Source organism: Boleophthalmus pectinirostris, unplaced genomic scaffold, assembly GCF_026225935.1.
Source record: "Boleophthalmus pectinirostris isolate CB_2022bp ecotype Guang Dong unplaced genomic scaffold, ASM2622593v1 HiC_scaffold_20, whole genome shotgun sequence".
NCBI classification, from domain to species: Eukaryota; Metazoa; Chordata; class Actinopteri; order Gobiiformes; family Gobiidae; genus Boleophthalmus; species Boleophthalmus pectinirostris.
This window is the reverse complement of record NW_026571153.1, coordinates 9,073,628-9,090,207: the sequence shown is the minus strand read 5'-3', so window position 1 is coordinate 9,090,207 and position 16,580 is coordinate 9,073,628. Positions and strand designations below refer to the sequence as shown.

General features: G+C 37.9%; 1 protein-coding gene across 2 annotated transcripts in view; it reads right to left on the bottom strand.

Moving 5' to 3' along the window:
• LOC110158726 (calcium/calmodulin-dependent protein kinase type II delta chain) overlaps positions 1-15,655 on the bottom strand; it is a 177,370-nt gene extending 161,715 nt beyond the window's left edge. Inside the window, exons 1-2 of one of the 2 annotated variants that reach the window (XM_055156699.1) lie at positions 15,361-15,655; positions 9,952-10,046 (exon numbers count right to left, since the gene is read on the bottom strand). In XM_055156699.1, coding sequence (XP_055012674.1) covers positions 9,952-10,046; positions 15,361-15,422 — 157 coding nt within the window. In that variant the 5' untranslated portion in view covers positions 15,423-15,655. The remainder of the gene's footprint in view (positions 1-9,951; positions 10,047-15,360) is intronic. The other variant, XM_055156700.1, reaches the window with a different exon arrangement.
• Between the last annotated feature and the right edge of the window lie 925 nt (positions 15,656-16,580).

Here is a 16,580-nt window from a genome sequence, read left to right as displayed (position 1 = left end):
TAGTTATGCTGTATTTTGTCCAGCTAGCCATTCAGAGTTGTTAATCATAATTATGCAATCCTTTTAAAGTAGTTTTATAGTATTTTAACACTATGAATTGTAAAAAGAAGTAGACTAACAGAGTTGACGTCACCCGTAGTGTTCAGCTCCAGTCAAATGAAGCGTTCCAGCAAGAAGATATTAGGAACAGGAATTGATTTAGGGACAAAACTGCAAAATAAAGGGACAATATAGGGACAAAATAGTAAAATAAAGATCATGATCAGGTAGACTGTGATAATACAAACATTTTAAGACCAAAATAATGAGCCTGACAGCAACAGTCAAAGAGAGAGGGGCAATTTTTTTTTTCAATACAAAATGAATTGGAATTGATGGAGCCAGAATCACGACCATGCTCACTTCCTATTTATTTGGAATTCAACGTCTATGGACTGGAACAGGCAATGCAGAGGACAAATTTGCCAACAGGGACAATAAAATGCACCTTAACCTAAGATAAGTTTAAATATATAACAATAATAATAATCAAAAACAGGTCTTAAAAACAATATGTCTTAATTTCATCTGATATTAGTTTGTACAAGAGTGAAAAGTGAGTTTTACAGATTAAACCTGAGCAGCAGGAGATGGAGACATGGCGGTTTTACCTTTTCCCAGTAACATAACTCAAGCGAGCGAACAGCACTCTGCTTCCTGTTTAGACTGTCTCCTCACGGCACGCACTCTTCTCGGGGTTTCCCTCACTCATCCAGTCCTCCCGCGCGATCTGCCAGGAATCCACACTTGTAAAATGACCCTAAGCCGGATTACAACGCATTTTATGATTTAAGGCCTGGGTTTTATCATGGAAACAACTAGAATACAGAGCTATACAGCGCTATAAATCACCGGCTACATCCGAGCGCTCAGATTGTTCCAGCTCTGTCAGAAATCCAGAGGTCAGCTGCTAAATGGTGCTGCTCGGGTGTTTGAGATTTCCAGATGAAGAATAGGCAGGCTACCATTTGGCATGTGGAGCTTATACAAGTGAACGAAGTGAAAAACAGACTGCAGCTATAATGTAATGTAAATCTGCTGGATGTAAACGAAAGTGAATCAAGCAGAAACCACACACATATGTACAGTGTTGTCATGTTCAGTGTGTTATGTACTTCTCGTGATTAAAAACAAATACTACATTAGGGTCATTCCACCTTAATTCACCTCCAAAAAATTGCAATTTGAACGCTCACATTGTCCAGTTGCAAAGAAAAGTGGTTATAGCCAAGAAATTCAAAATCTCAAAACTTAGATATCGCAATTTCATTTTTTTTTCACTTTCAAATTGCATTTACTCAGCAACTACTGGTCCGATATAAAAAACCAAGGTATCTCTGGAAATGGGACATCATAAGGAATCAAAATTTTCTAGTCTTAAGATGAGGGTAAGTCAGCTTCTAGGTAAATTTGTGTGAAAATAAAAAAGAAAACCCCTCCACATTTTTTATATATTATAGTAGACATATAGGACTAAGTTTTTTCTATTGGTGTCATTGAGGTCGGGCATGTCCCTTATTGTCAATTTCAAGGTTAAAATATAGATCAAAACATCAAAAATATAGGTAAAGGTAATGGCTTGACTTTAAGAAATCCTGAATGTTGCTGTTAAAACTCAAACAATGTCATTCATTGAAGTGTAGAAAGAAATTTAGAAAGATATTGAAAGATATTGTAGCTTCATTGTGGATATTTCTTATTTATTTGTAAAGGGACAGCACATAATAATGAACTTTTAAATGTAAATATGTAAAGATTATAGCCAGCGTGGCAAATTTCCGTTTTCAGTCGCTCAGCCGGTTGATGTGAAATCATCTCCAGGCGGGGAAAAGTACAGCAACACAAAAGTGCATAACTCCAGCACACTCAATATATCAATCAATCAATCAATCAATCAAACTTTATTTACAGATCGCTTTTCATACAAAAATGCAACACAAAGCGCATATAATAAAATATACCAATATACAGATATACATATAATTAATTTCCAACAGAGAGTTTAAGAGTTAAAGAGTTAAACCAACAACACCTCAAAAAAAAAAAAAGATACTGTATGTGTAAAGCATTTATGTTGATGCTTAAAAGCTGGATTGTCCAATTGTTTTTCTTGTTAGTTTTTTTTTTATTTATATATAAATGAGTAAATTCAAATTTGCTCAACTAAAAGTGAATTCTAAAAGCAGAACCATGACACACCATCTTCATCCAATTAGAAAAACAATTATCTATTCCAAACTTGTAAAAAAGAAAGAAAAAGTGAGTCACTGTCTTACTCTTTGGGATGACAGCTGATTGGATGTGCACTGCTTCACTTTTCTGTCTGAAAAAGCTGTACTAATGATGTCTTATAAAAAATAATTCATGCAAAGATTTAAAGAGCATAAAGAAAGATTTAAGTACTTATTAAGTAAACGGTCGTAATTTTATACAGCGTTTTTCCACCTTCAAGGCACTGAAAGCACTTTACTTTACACTTTACACTCGCCCATTCACACACATTCATACTCCAATGTACACAGACACTGGGGGTGAGGTGGGTTAAGTGTCTTGCCCAAGGACACAAAGACAGCATTCATCTGTGAGAGCTAGAATCGCACCGCCAACCTGTGGGTCAATGGATCTGACTGCTCAACCAATGATTCTTTTTTTACCTCCGCCAAGGAGGTTATGTTTTTGCCGGCATTTGTCTGTTTGTTTGCTTGTTTGTTTGTTAGCAACATAACTCAAAAAGTTATGGACTGATTTTGATGAAATTTTCAGGATTTGTTGGAAATGTGAAAAGGAAGAACTGATTTCATTTTGGGGGTGATCCGGAAGAAATCCTGGATTCTGGATCACTTTGAAATTGTAGTTAACATTGTGGTAAATGGGGCCAAAAATTTTGTTTCTCAATATCTCGGTTAATTATTGAACAAACCCCATGAAATTTGACTCATGGATGGACAATGGGATCCTCTTTCATATTCCAAAGGCTGATCTGGATCTGATCCAGAAGACTGATTGAAAAAATGGGGGTAGTCCTTGGCGGAGGTCTGCGCTCTCTGAGTGCTTTTCTAGTTTTTTATGTCGAGAGCAGGATTCGAACCCCCAAACTTCAGATCAGTGGACAAATGCTCTACCAACAGAGCTACTGCCTCCCCCAAGTACTTATTTTCACTTTTTTCAGACATCCCAGCTTTAACTATCTGAAATACACACACACAAAATCACACAATCAAAAAATAAGAACAAAAACCTCCACTATCGCATCTCGTAGTAAAGACGTGGTACAACTCTGAGTCTAAGGCTACGTTCAGACTGCAGGGCTTAATGCTCAATTCGGATTTTTTTTGTGAAACCCGTTTTGTTTACGAGGTCGTTCACATTTCCAATTAAATGTGACTTGTATGTGATCTCCAGTGTGAACTTTAAACGTTCCAAAAGTGTCCCGCATGTGCGTTGGAGGACACGATGTCGTCAAAGTCGCTTGTCTCCCAAAATATGGTCCAGTTCTTCGTAGAATGGACAGGTTACACATCCACGGCCGCTTCGTTTGTTTGAGTCTTGTATTGCTTGTATACTCCTTGTATTTGGCTCGCAGGCTCTTAATTTTTCGTTGACATTGGAGCCAGGACCGTCCGTAGCAGCGCTCGAACATTTCTTTGGCAATCATTTCAAAAATTGCCCGGTTCCGATAAAACCCCTCCAAATATTAATACGCTCTCTACCCTCGTTTTCCCTCCATTGACTAGACTCCGAGCCTGACGTGTAGGTGGGATGAATGTGACCTGACCGTTGAGACTGAAGTCACATGTCAAAAGATCGGATATGTATCGGTTTTAGGAGCACATATCCAAGTGGCCTGGGTCGCATTTGAAAAGATCGGATCTGTATCGTTCAGACTGTCATTAAAAGACCAGATACAAGTCGTATGGGGCGAAAAAATTGGATTTGGGTCACTTCAAGCTGTAATAAGAACTGTCTGTAGCCCAAACCTAGAGTGGACGTGATATGTTTCTACTAGAATTAAATAATTAAATGACTTCCTTTACTTTTACCAACATTTCCTTGCCCACTTGCCCACAACAGGCTTATCTTAAAGAACACAACGTCACACCTCCTCAGTGCCAATTACTCCCAACTGAACAACTGACTTTCTTCCACCAAAAGTCCCCTCTTCTCGTCGTGATGAAGAGGAGGCCCGCTTCGCTCTCCTCTTCGTCCTCTAGCTGCGAGGGAGGCACTGGGCCAAAGCAATCAGAGAAATGGAGCAGCCATCCACAGAGAGGCTGCTCCATAAACGGGCTGTGTGGTGCTGCGGAATGCCCATCATCGCTCATGTTCTAGAGCGCGGCCAATCACACGAGAAACCGCCGTGTTCTCACTCACCGCTCGACTCATGTTAGCTCAGGTGATGGAAATATACGACAAGGGAATACGCAATCCATTTTTGTCATTAAGAAAGTAAACATTTGAAGGCTTACAGGTCGTAGCCACATTAAAAAAAACAAAAAACAGATCCATAAAACAGTGCATAAAATTAAACTCTGATTGTCGCTAAACATAGAAAACACAAAATTTATTATATTTGCAAAACGAAAAGAACAAAATCATGTACAAATTATGCTCATTAACACACCACTAGAAAGAGTCTTTGAAAACAGGAGTAACTATAGACCATAATTTAAACTGGAAATCACACAAATCACAAGTAAAATTACAAATAAATTACTACGGGTGTAAAGATATCCAAGCCTCACGATATGATATCATCACGGTATGAACCTCACGGTACGATATTTATTGTGATATCTTGGGAAAGCTCACGATATGGAGAAGATGCTCACGATTAGGGATGTAACAATATCCAAATCTCTCGGTACGATATTTTCATGATATACATCTCACAGTACGATATTTATTGTGATATTTTGTGGAGGCTGCACTGTTAATATGCTACTTTTTCCTCTTAAAATGCCTTAAAATTCAAAGAACTAAGACTTAAAAGTGTTTAGAACTGTTATTTCTTCTTGTATTCTACACTGAAATGGAGCAAAGGATCATGGTCGACGTAGTTCCCTCTGTCTTTTTTTAGCTATTGCTGCACCATAACTCTTAATTTAAGCAAAGAGACTTGTAATTTGATATATTGTGAAGGTCCACGATATTATTGTGAGAACTTTGACGATATGATATCACGATATTACAGTTACATCCCTATCTGGAACCTATATTTACATCGACCGGAAGAAAACACACACTTCAGCTGCTACCGGCTTTTTTGTCATCTTGGTTTGTTGTTACAGCACGGACACAAATATGATATAAACTTTTTCCGCAGTCGTTCTGATGATAATCAAGCAGCTGCTGGAGAATTCTCTCATCACGCTTTACGTCTGTCGTGTCGGTGAAGAGAGGTAGAAGACAAACTCAGTCGAGTCAACAGTTGCTCTACCTCAGCCCACTCCCGCATCCCGCTCGCAAATCCAAAGAGACGTGGATGAAAGTCCGAAGCCAGGACTGTTGGAGGCGGATTGTCCGGATCGCGTCAGAATGGCGACCCAACAAGCATGCCCTCAATGACAGGAATTATTTTTAAGAATAAACCTTTACGTAATCGAGGAATAAATTAATTTGGTTTTAAAATCGGAATAAACCACCCACTTACTTCGCAATTAAGTTTAATTCCGAATAATCATTTTCATTAGGAATTAAGTGTTTACATGGTCTTAATCTTAATTCAGAAATAAATTATTCAGAATTAAGATCGAATATAAACGTGGCAAGTGTGAAATATTCCAGACAACGCAATAACACCTTCACGGAGAAAAGTATTTGACGGACCCTCCGCCAGAAAAGTTAGACAATGCACCTTTAAAAAGACCGAAGCTGATCATTGAAGATTACAACTGACTGAATCTCGATCTTGATTCAAATCCGATCGAACATCCACCCCTAATAGGAAATAAACTGAATCGAGAGTTGTGATTGGTCAGTGCCGTCTTGAAAAGGTGATAGTCCGCCCTTACATGTTCGACCATTGTACCCTGCGTCCGTGGGTTGGGGCCTTTGTTTGTCAGCAGTGTGTGCGCATCCATCAGCATATTAAGGATCAATCATGAGCTCCACATCGGAAACACAGGCCCACGCTGCTGCTCTGCCCCAGCCCCTCAGCCCGGAACAGGCTAATGAGGAGGGGAGAGAGGCCTGGCAGCGCAAGAGGAGCAACGCACGAGACAATAAACAAGAACTGAACGGGCAATATGATGAGTAAACACTATAGAGCGACAAAGGAGATATATACAATAGCTTATAAAGGATTACAGTTTGGGTTATTCATGCTGATTGGTAAACTGAACACTTGTCTGTGAATGGTTTCTTTACAGAAGACGTATTGCTTGTGCTTATTGTGGTATTAAAGGTCCTATATTGCACAAAATGGACTCTTGTAGCTTTAAGTCATGTTATAATGTTGTTACCTCATCAAAAACAGACCTGGAGTTGAGTTTTGTTTCATTCACATGTTCAAGTAACCTTTTATTATTAGTCTGTCTACATCTCCAAAGCTCAAAACGCTCTGTTCCACCTTGTCATGTCATGAAGGTGTAGGTCGGGGGTCTCCAACCTTTTTTCTCCAGTGAACTTTACGAAACAAAAATGCCAGAGAGCTACTAATTTAGGCAGTCGCAAAAAAACTGAGTAAATATAAGAGCCACGGCGAGTCTTAGATGGGGAACAGTTAGATGCTCATAAAACATAAACCATTATCCATTTATCAGTGCACCAAGTTAGGCATAAAAATGATACACTTACAATGGTAAATAATCCGTTGGTGAGCTACTTGGGAGGGGGTGGAGAGCTACTGGTAGTTCCTGAGTTACAGGTTGGAGACCCCTGGTGTAGGTTAAATTAACAGCTACTGTATGTTTACTTTACTGTGAGACAGGCCTACTACTTTTGTTTAAATCCAGGCTCAAAACTATTCTGTTTAGCTGTGCATATGACTGAACTCCGCACTCTTCTCTCTAATTTAATGTCTCTCTTTCTTTTTAATTTTATGATGATTATTTATGTTTTGATTTGTTTTTACTGTGATTTTAATGTATTTCTTATTCTGTAAAGCACTTTGAATTACTTTGAGTACTTTTTACATTTAGTTCAGTATAGACTGCCAATTCCTGGGCTGAAATCATCCAAATGATTGATCTACTGAAGTTGTGTGGAGCTTAAAAACACAGCGGAGCACTTCCTGTATTACCAAATGACATCGCAGTGTTTTCAGTTTGAGAAAAAAAAGTCCTAAATAAGCATAGATATGGATTTCATGGATAATTTCAGCTCTGGAATTGCTCTATAGTACTGAGCAAAAAGTAAAACTTAGCTGTTAACTTGAAAAGTACCGCTTCATGACATTTTGAGCTTTGAAGATGTAGACAGACTAATAATGCCAGTTTACTCAAACATGTGTGAAAGAAATGGAACTCCAGGTATGTTTTTGAGGAGGTAACCACTTTCTAACATGGCTTAAAACTCACAAGAGTCAGTTTTGCGCAGTATAGGACCTTTAAAAAACACACACACAAATCAAAACTATTTCGTTAACCATCTTACAGTCTAACCTTAGTACCATGATCAATCTGGGAGGGTACCCTAAATCTCTAATCTGTACCTCCCCAAACGAATCAAAATCTCCAAAATCAAACATTTAGCAACAAATCTCTACTGTTTCACACATTTCAACTTCACACTACAACACTTGCAAAATTTCATATTCATATTCCCATGACGACAACATTTTACCTACTTTTCAAATGTCAAATTTAAAAGCCTGCCGACAGTGACTCATGAGCCTGTGACCAATCAGAGGCTCCGGTTGACTCACACAAACTCCGCTCGGCACTGTCATACTGTCTGCCACTTTTGCCATCATGAGAAAAGGAAGAGATGAAAGATTGTCACGAGAGTGATTCACCAAAACAAGTTGACGAAACTAACAAAGAAAGTGGCTAAAAACAGAAAACTGGACTGAAGGACTTGATGTTCTGGGATTTCCAGGTTTTCCGGTAGGGCTGCACAACATATTCCAAATTGAAATTGCAATTTGAGTTGGCCCGATTACAAATTTCAAAGGCTGTAATTGCATATTGTAGATATTTATAGAAAGATCTTGTTGTACCTGTAGTTTAGATGTCTACAAACAGGTTCTGAAATACTTGGGATTCTTGAACAACTTTACATTTCAAATTTCAGTCTTCACTATATTACGCTATTTTCTGATCTATGTTATAATGTTTCCTCATTGCAAATGTGCCTAGAGTACAGTTTTGTTTCATTCACACATGTTTAACACACAAGCCTGCACACTGCATATTCTCTCAAACAGAAAACACTCTGGTCCACCCTGTGATGTCATGTGGTAATACAGGAAGCACCCCACTGTGCTTTTAAACTCCATACACCTTCACTAGAATCATTTGGAGAACTTCAGCTTTGGATCACCAGTCTCTACCGAACTAAAAGGTAATAGGTAGCTATGATTCATCTGACGATTTCACTTTGTAGAAACCATCTGACCTCGCAGCATTACGATTTGTTCGCTCGACGGTAGGTGAGTACTTTTTTCCATTTACCCAATCTCTGCTATTCAGAAAGCACAGACAGTAATGCATCTTACAAAACAGCACTGACTTGGAACGCACTTTAGAAAACGGGGGCAGGTAGGGGGCTGTTTTTAAAAGACTGTATTTGACATACAATTTTTAAAAACTATTCATTCTTACCATTATCTATGCTGGTGTTGACCCAGACCTGAGTGCAGTATTTCGTTTCTGTGTATTTTTTTATACTGAAATGACAAATAAATTCTGATTCTGATTCTGATTTGGTCGTGACGTATGTAATGCTCCGCTAACGGGGATAACTGGTATATTAAGCTTTTCCCAAATCCCGTAGGAAGAAGGGCAATCACGTCTTTCCCCTTGACAAAATTCACAGAACATTCTCTTTGTTTCAGCTTTAAATCCTCAATCTCGGGAATCGTTGCCAACACAGAATATATGACTCTTCGCTGATTGGCTGGTGCCCGAACTGACACTTCCAGGGTTTTTGCGAACCATCTAGTGTATTCTGATTCCTGACCTAGTCACTGGCGAGAAATGAATTTGAGCGGAGGCACTAGGTCAACTGGACAAAAATTTTGCAGCGCATCCAAGCTGCTTCTTCAGTTCTGGTCAGATGCTGGTGAACACCGTCTTATATCTGCCTGAAGGATGGAGCCAACTACACTGAAACTACTCTGAAACTAACACATCTACCTGTTTACAGTTTCTGTTTGTTAGTTAGGCCTTTTGATCTTGCACTGATTGTGGGGTCTTATTAGCAGAATCATTCAGGGCCATAATGGAGCTTTCACACCTCTGGACCTGACCTGACTATTCCTATTGTTTTTTTGTTTTTTTTTGCTTGTTTTGATTTATTTTTGAGGATGGAGTTGTACACAGGAGATAGATGATGTCCGAGTCCCCCATTTCTGTTCAAAGATGGATTCTCTTTCCTAACAAAAATAGCTTCTTTAACTCCCCCCTCTCTAAAAACTCTAATAGGAAGCAGTTGACAAGTACCGCTTCATGACATCACAAGGTGGAACAGAGCATTTTGAGCTTTGGAGATGTAAACAGACTAACAACCCACGATCTCTCAAACATGTGTGAATGAAAAAAAAACACAACTCCAGGTCTGCTTTTGGATGAGGTAACAACAATATAAAGTTCACAAGAGTCAATTTTGCGTAATATAGGAACTTCAATAAAATAAACTCCTGCCTTTTAAACAAATATCTAATGTGTTACTTGTATGAAAAATCACAATCCGATTTTTTTCCGTAACTGTACAGCCCTATTTCGAGGATCCGTGAGAATATCTTGCACTCACCTCGGGCAGATAGCTTCTTGGTATTGATTATTTTGGCCGCGTACTCTTGCCCCGTGGAATTCTTCATGCAGCGTCGCACCACGGAGAACGCACCCCTGAGAAAAAAGCAGGAAAAAAAATGAGTGGAAGTTTACAAGTACAATTTATAGACCTAGACCTAAATTGAAAAGTATTGATTTCTCCTACGGTCCATTGATAACTTTCCTTGACAATGTTAGCTTCATCCTTTGAATTGGTTTGCGGACAAACGTACAGTAAATTTTCCTGGCAAGAAACATGTCTAGTTATTGTAAAAGGTGCACTGAGAAACTTTTCTGGTGGAACGTCTGCCAGCTGATCGTATCAAGAGAGATGTTATTGCTTTGCGAGTTCTAGTGCGGCATTAAATTAATCTATTCTGCAGCTTTTTTCATTGCATTCATGGTGATGCCTTTCCACAGATCTGACTTGGCCTGGTCGTGTCCTGCTTGACACTACCGGTCAAAAGTTTTAGAACATCCTAATTTTTCCAGTTATTTATTGCAATTCAAGTCGTGCTAGTCCAATGAAGAGCTCGAAATGGTACAAAGGTAAGAACTGAACAGACAGAGGTTAAAAAAAGATAAAAGATACAAAACACAAGTCTAAGCTCTGCCAAAACTACCTCAGGAAAAAAGAACAAAACGATAAAGCTTGAAAACATGGTCGAGCTGGTTTTGGATGAACTGGACAGAAGAGTGGAAGTCAAAACAACTACAAGTGCCACACATTTATGGGAACTTCTGCAACAGACTTGGGAAGAACTTTCTGAAGAATATTTTATGTCTTTTGTAAAAAAAAAAAAAAAATGCCACGAGTGTGTTTAGCTGTTATATCTGCCAAAGGTGGACACTTTCATGAATCAAAAGTTTAAAATATGTTTTGTTCAACAGTAAACAGTAAAAAACTGGAAAAAGTGTGCTGTTCTAATACTTTTGACCGGTAGTGTATGTGTAGTGCTGTAGGATGGAGCATTTCAGATAAAACAAATCTCAATAAAAAAAAAAAAATGATCAGAACACCACAGAATTGACTGTATACAATCATGATGGATGCCTTTCCTGTTGCAACCAGCCATATTATTAGTCGGGAGAGGACAAAACATCACTATAAAAGCAAAATAAACAACTCTCTGGTCCAAGGGCAGACAATTGGTCCTATCTATGTTTTAAATGGCCTTAAGATAAAATAACATAGTAGTGATTAGTATTGTTAGTGTAGCTTTAGGAACCAACAAGGACAAAAAAATAATAATAATAATAATTAAGGATGCACAAATCCAGCTTTTTCTGTTCCAATACCAATGTTGATTAGCCAGGCTGGCATCTGCTCAATTTCGTTTCTCTCCAGCAACTGGGTCAGGAATCGGAATATACTAGACGGCTTGCAGGAACCCCAGAAGTTGTAGACCGCGCACCGGCCAATCAGCGAAGAGCTGTGAAGTCATGACGTCAAACTCAAGCGCCTGTCTGGGTCCCTTTTGTGGTGCAGCACAACAGTAAACAAAGCGTCGAGATGGATGTAGACGAAGACAGACATTCTGTGTTGGCAACAATTCACGAGATCGAGGATTTAAAGCAGGAACAAAGAGAATGTTTGGTGAATTTTATCAAGAGGAAAAATGTTATTTCCCTTCTTCCTACGGGATTTGGCGAATTATATACGTCACGACCAAATAGCAGCGACTAGTTAAATAAAAAAAAGTATCTGCCTACCATTGAGTAAACAAATCCTACTGATGAGAGGTCAGACAGTTTCCACGAAGTGAAACCGGCTGATGAATCAGACTAGATGTTGATACTTTGGCTCTACCAATACCCAATATCAACCAATACTAGGGCGAGGACTGACACTATTATTTATTTCCTTTAAACACAAGTATGGCATTAGGTGAAAAAACGATCCAAACGTGTTTTGTGACTTTTATTTATCATATAAAGAAACTACAGAACAGCTTTGAAAAAATACAAGTCACGTAAGGCCAGTAAATCGTCTTATTACACCAGTTAACAGACCAAAATGGGATATCTTGGAACTGATTTTCGTTCCATGAAAAATGTTTATGTGCGCCGTTATCTAATACCACAAATGTATCAGTGCATCCATTAATAAAACTGAAACAAAACTAGGACCGATTGACGAGACATTCCACTTCCATTTTTTTTTTTTTTTTAAAGAGTGAAGTGTGGAACATGAATACCAGGAAGCTAATTACTATGTGTCATGACAGGAATTTTCCTCTCAGGCCGACATTCCGAGCGGCCTCAGGTAGTCCAGGAGCGGTGTGCAGTGGCTACATCCATTCAGGGCTGGAATAGCTCTATTGATTTTCCCAGGCTTTTATCTGAACAAACAGCACTTTTAGCTCCAAAAATCCACACTATTTGGACGGTGGAGTGACAACTGTGCAAAATGAACTCTTCTCCTGCTCTATCTCTAAGCAGTTTCACACCAAAACAATGAGCAACTGGTGATAATGTTACTATTTCACACTTGGAAGAACGCGTTTTGAATTGGACAGTGTTTTCAGATTTGTGAGTCAGCTGTTTCATGATTCCAGTCTCATATGAAGTGTTAGAGCTGTTGTGTTTTGATAACCGTGCTGTCAAAATACTCAAATTTATACTTAATTTTGGTTTTAAGTAGGATTCATACTCCATACAGATTTTTATACCACACTGACAATAAACAAAACTCTAAAACTATCCAGAAAAGGTCCAACTTTGACTGATCTTGTCTCAGTATCAAAAGCAAACTAGTTGAAATTTGTATCTAGTAACAATATCAAAATCTCTCGATACAATATTATCACGATATGCATCTCACGGTACGATATTTATTGCGATATTTTTGAGAGAGGACAATTTTTTGGCTTTTAAAATACGTTGACAAGAGTTTGGTGTGAATTATTTCCAACATAATCCCAAGAAGTCAAGTAAAAAACATATTTCTTCATGTTGGTTGCTCTGAAATGAATCATGGGATATGTAGTTTACAATGTTTATAAGCTGTTGCTACTATAAAACAATGCATTTGAAGCAAAGGGACTTGTAATTCGATATATTGTGATAGTCCACGATATTACTGTGAGACTTTTGACGATTATTGTTATTGGTGATATATTGATACAGCTGCCCATGATATCAATACTGTATCATCACATTAAATGATACGATATATTGATATTTTAATATTTTTGCACAGTCCTAATCGTGATACTCGACTGCACAATTGTTGAATCGTTTCAAAATGCACCCAAATAGACTTTTTTAAACAATATTTTCACAAAAATTCATTAGTTACATTCAAAGATCCCATTATTTGAATTTTTTTTTTAAATAAATTATATTTCATACCATTTTATTCTCATTCAGGTGTAGATGAGTATATTATAAGTAATTACTAGGGGTATAACAATATCCAGGTCTCACTGTACGATAATTATTGCAATATCGTGGAAAAGCTCAGGATATGGTGGGGAAGCTCAAGATTAGAGATGTAACAATATCCAAATCTCTCTGTACGATATTTTCACAATATACATCTCACGGTACGATATTTATTGCGATATTTTGTGGTGGCAAACAAAACTGTTAATATGCGACTTTTTCCTCTTAAAATGCCTTGACAAGACTTAATCCAAAGAATTAAGACTTAAAAGTGCTTAGAACTGTTATTTCTTCTTGTAGTCTACACTGAAATGGAGCAAAGGATCATGGTCTATGTAGTTCCCTTTTTCTTTTTTTAGCTATTGTTGCACCATAACTCTTAATTTAAGCAAATTCGATATATTGTGATGGTCCACAATATTTGTGAGAACTTTGACGATACGATTTCATAATAATTCGGTCATTGTTACATCCCTAGTAATTACTGATAAATTGCAATACATCATCCATTGTTTTAGTATCAGGATATATCGGGATATATTAAATCATGACATGCAGATCGTGTGTTGTATTGTCAAACTCAAGGCAATGCACACCACAAGCATCAGGTTATCGATTTTTTTGGACAACCCTGGTCAGTATTACTGTATTTTTTAGTGACAAGGTTCATTATACAGTTAAATGTATCCAGCCACTAGGGATGTAACGATATTCAAATCTCTCTATACGGTATTTTCACAATATATACATCTCACGATACGATATTTATTGCGATATTCTGTTGACGCAAAAAATAAATAAATTGTGAAAATGCAACTTTTTCCTTTTAAAATGCCTTGACAAGACTTTTGTTCCTTCATAAACCAAAGAATTAAGATTTAAACGTGCTTAAAAATGATGATTCTGATTATTATTTGCATTACCTTTCTGTGTCTGCGCTGTAATGGAGCAAAGGATCATGGTATATGTAGTTCACTCAGTTTTTTTTTACCTATTACTGCACCAAAACAATGAATTTAAGCAAAGAGACTTGCAGTTCGATATATTGTGATGGCCCATGATATTATTGTGAGACTTTTGACGATGCAATATCACAATATTTCAGTTATTGTTACATCCCTATCAACCGCACAATAAAATCTGCAAATTAAGTCGTTACTTTATCTTAATTCATTCAGGGTGACATTTTTTTGTTTTTAGGTCAGATGGTCGAATCATGTACACAATCTAAAAGGCCAAACGAAGAAGCACTGGATACGTACAGTGTGATTTCTGTGTTGGGTTACGTGGATTAAGAAAAACAATATTGAAAATTGCATGGTATTACACAGTTTCCCCAAATTTGCAGCAAGTATAAAAGAGATAATTTTGAATATAGCTGTAAAACCAGACCAGACTGTAATTGCTCTAATGCTCATAATTGCAACAGTGCTGTTACATGTGTTGAACAGACTGGTCGAGCTTTGAAAACGCCTTAAAACGCACCCAAAAGAATCTTACTCATGCTGTGTCATCTTAAAGACTTGAGTCAACATACAAGTGGGCACATTAGACAGATATAAATAGCTTAAATGAAGAAGTAGGAAGTAAATACAAATATTCAAAACGAGCCATTTTAATTCTCCAGACACCCTGAGACAGCTTTCACTAGGAGCTTTAAGGAAACTCGTGTGGAGAAATTGACCTGGTGCCAGCGCAGTACAGTGGGTTACTGTAAAAGGGCGGGTACCTACTACGAAAGTTCACCAGACGTCAACAAAACATGGCATTAGAGTAATTTCTTCCAAAACCAATGCATATAAGTGTATTTTACGAGTTTCTGACGCAAAGTGCACGCAGAAAAACAACAGGTTGCCTATTAAAAGGAGGCTGATGGGGTTAGCAGTAGGTTTGTTTGGTTTTACGCACGAAAATAAAACGCACTAAGTTACTTTAATTCCAACTATTTCTTATGAAGAGCATTTTTAGCGTAGTTTGCGTGATGTTTGCAGTTTAAACTTACTTTCCCAGCTCCTCGTAAAGCTGGTATTCGTCCGTAAATCTTGTGCAGGTGGTAGAAGCCATATTCAGGTGAGTCCCGGAGCCGAAAGTCGCGCGAATTTCCCCCGGAGTTTTCCCGGAGCGACACTTGTCACTTCAGGGGTGAATGTGGAAGTGAAAGCGGGTAAAAGAGGGTGCTCAGGTCGGGTACACGCGCCTGCTGCTCCTGTGGATCTCCCGGGTCCGGTCCTCGTGTGGACAGGGACGTCGCGACCTGCTGCTGCTGTGTGCGTCTCCGCGCTGACACTTGGATTAGTTCAGTTTGGAGAAGTCGGGAATGTGGAGGGCAACAACATCCGGTAAAACGTTTCAAAATAAAATTGGAGACAAAAGCGATTACGTTATGTCATTTGAGTAGTTTTGGATTTATACAAAGGCAAATCATCAACTTAAATAGTGACTAATTGCAATCCTAATGAGGAAAAGTTTTTGCATAATTAAGGGTCCACTCTGCAACCAATTTCTCTCCATGGAGATGTTATTGCTTTGCCTGGAATGTTCCATGGTATGGCATTAAACCTTAAACAACAAAATCCATTGCATTTATTCATTACAGATGGTTTTATTGCTCAAAAATACAATAATTTCTTCAGTGAATAGGAGCGACTCACTGCAAAAATCTAAATTTAGTCAAGTTAAGATGATATGAATGAAGAAAGTTTGATCATGATTTGAGTAAATTTCACTTGACGAGTAAAATTATCTGCCAGTGGAACGAGACTTTCTGTACTTAAAATATGAAAATACATCTTGCTACGCTTAAAATGAGAAAAACAACAACTTTTTGCTCTTAGAAAATAAGAATCAAAATTGAATGTTGCTTTAATTAAGAAAAACACACCTATTCCAATTTTACTTGTCAAGTTAAATCTACTCAAATAAAGTCAAATGTTCTTAATTTAAGTCATTTTAACTTACCTAGATATTGTTTTTATCCAGTGCCCTCCACAGATCTGAACTGTAATGTAGCATTGTGCTCTAACCTGCATGTAGGTTTAATCTATACTGCAGAATATTGTAGACAAAGCAATAATATTTCCATGGAGATAAGCAGGTGGCGAATCTTACACAAGAAATGTTACGCAGTGCATCCTTTAACTAATCGATAATTGTTTCATCCATGGGCAATTCTGTCACCTAATTTATCCAGTCAAGTTCCAGACTAGTTCTTGTTACCATTTA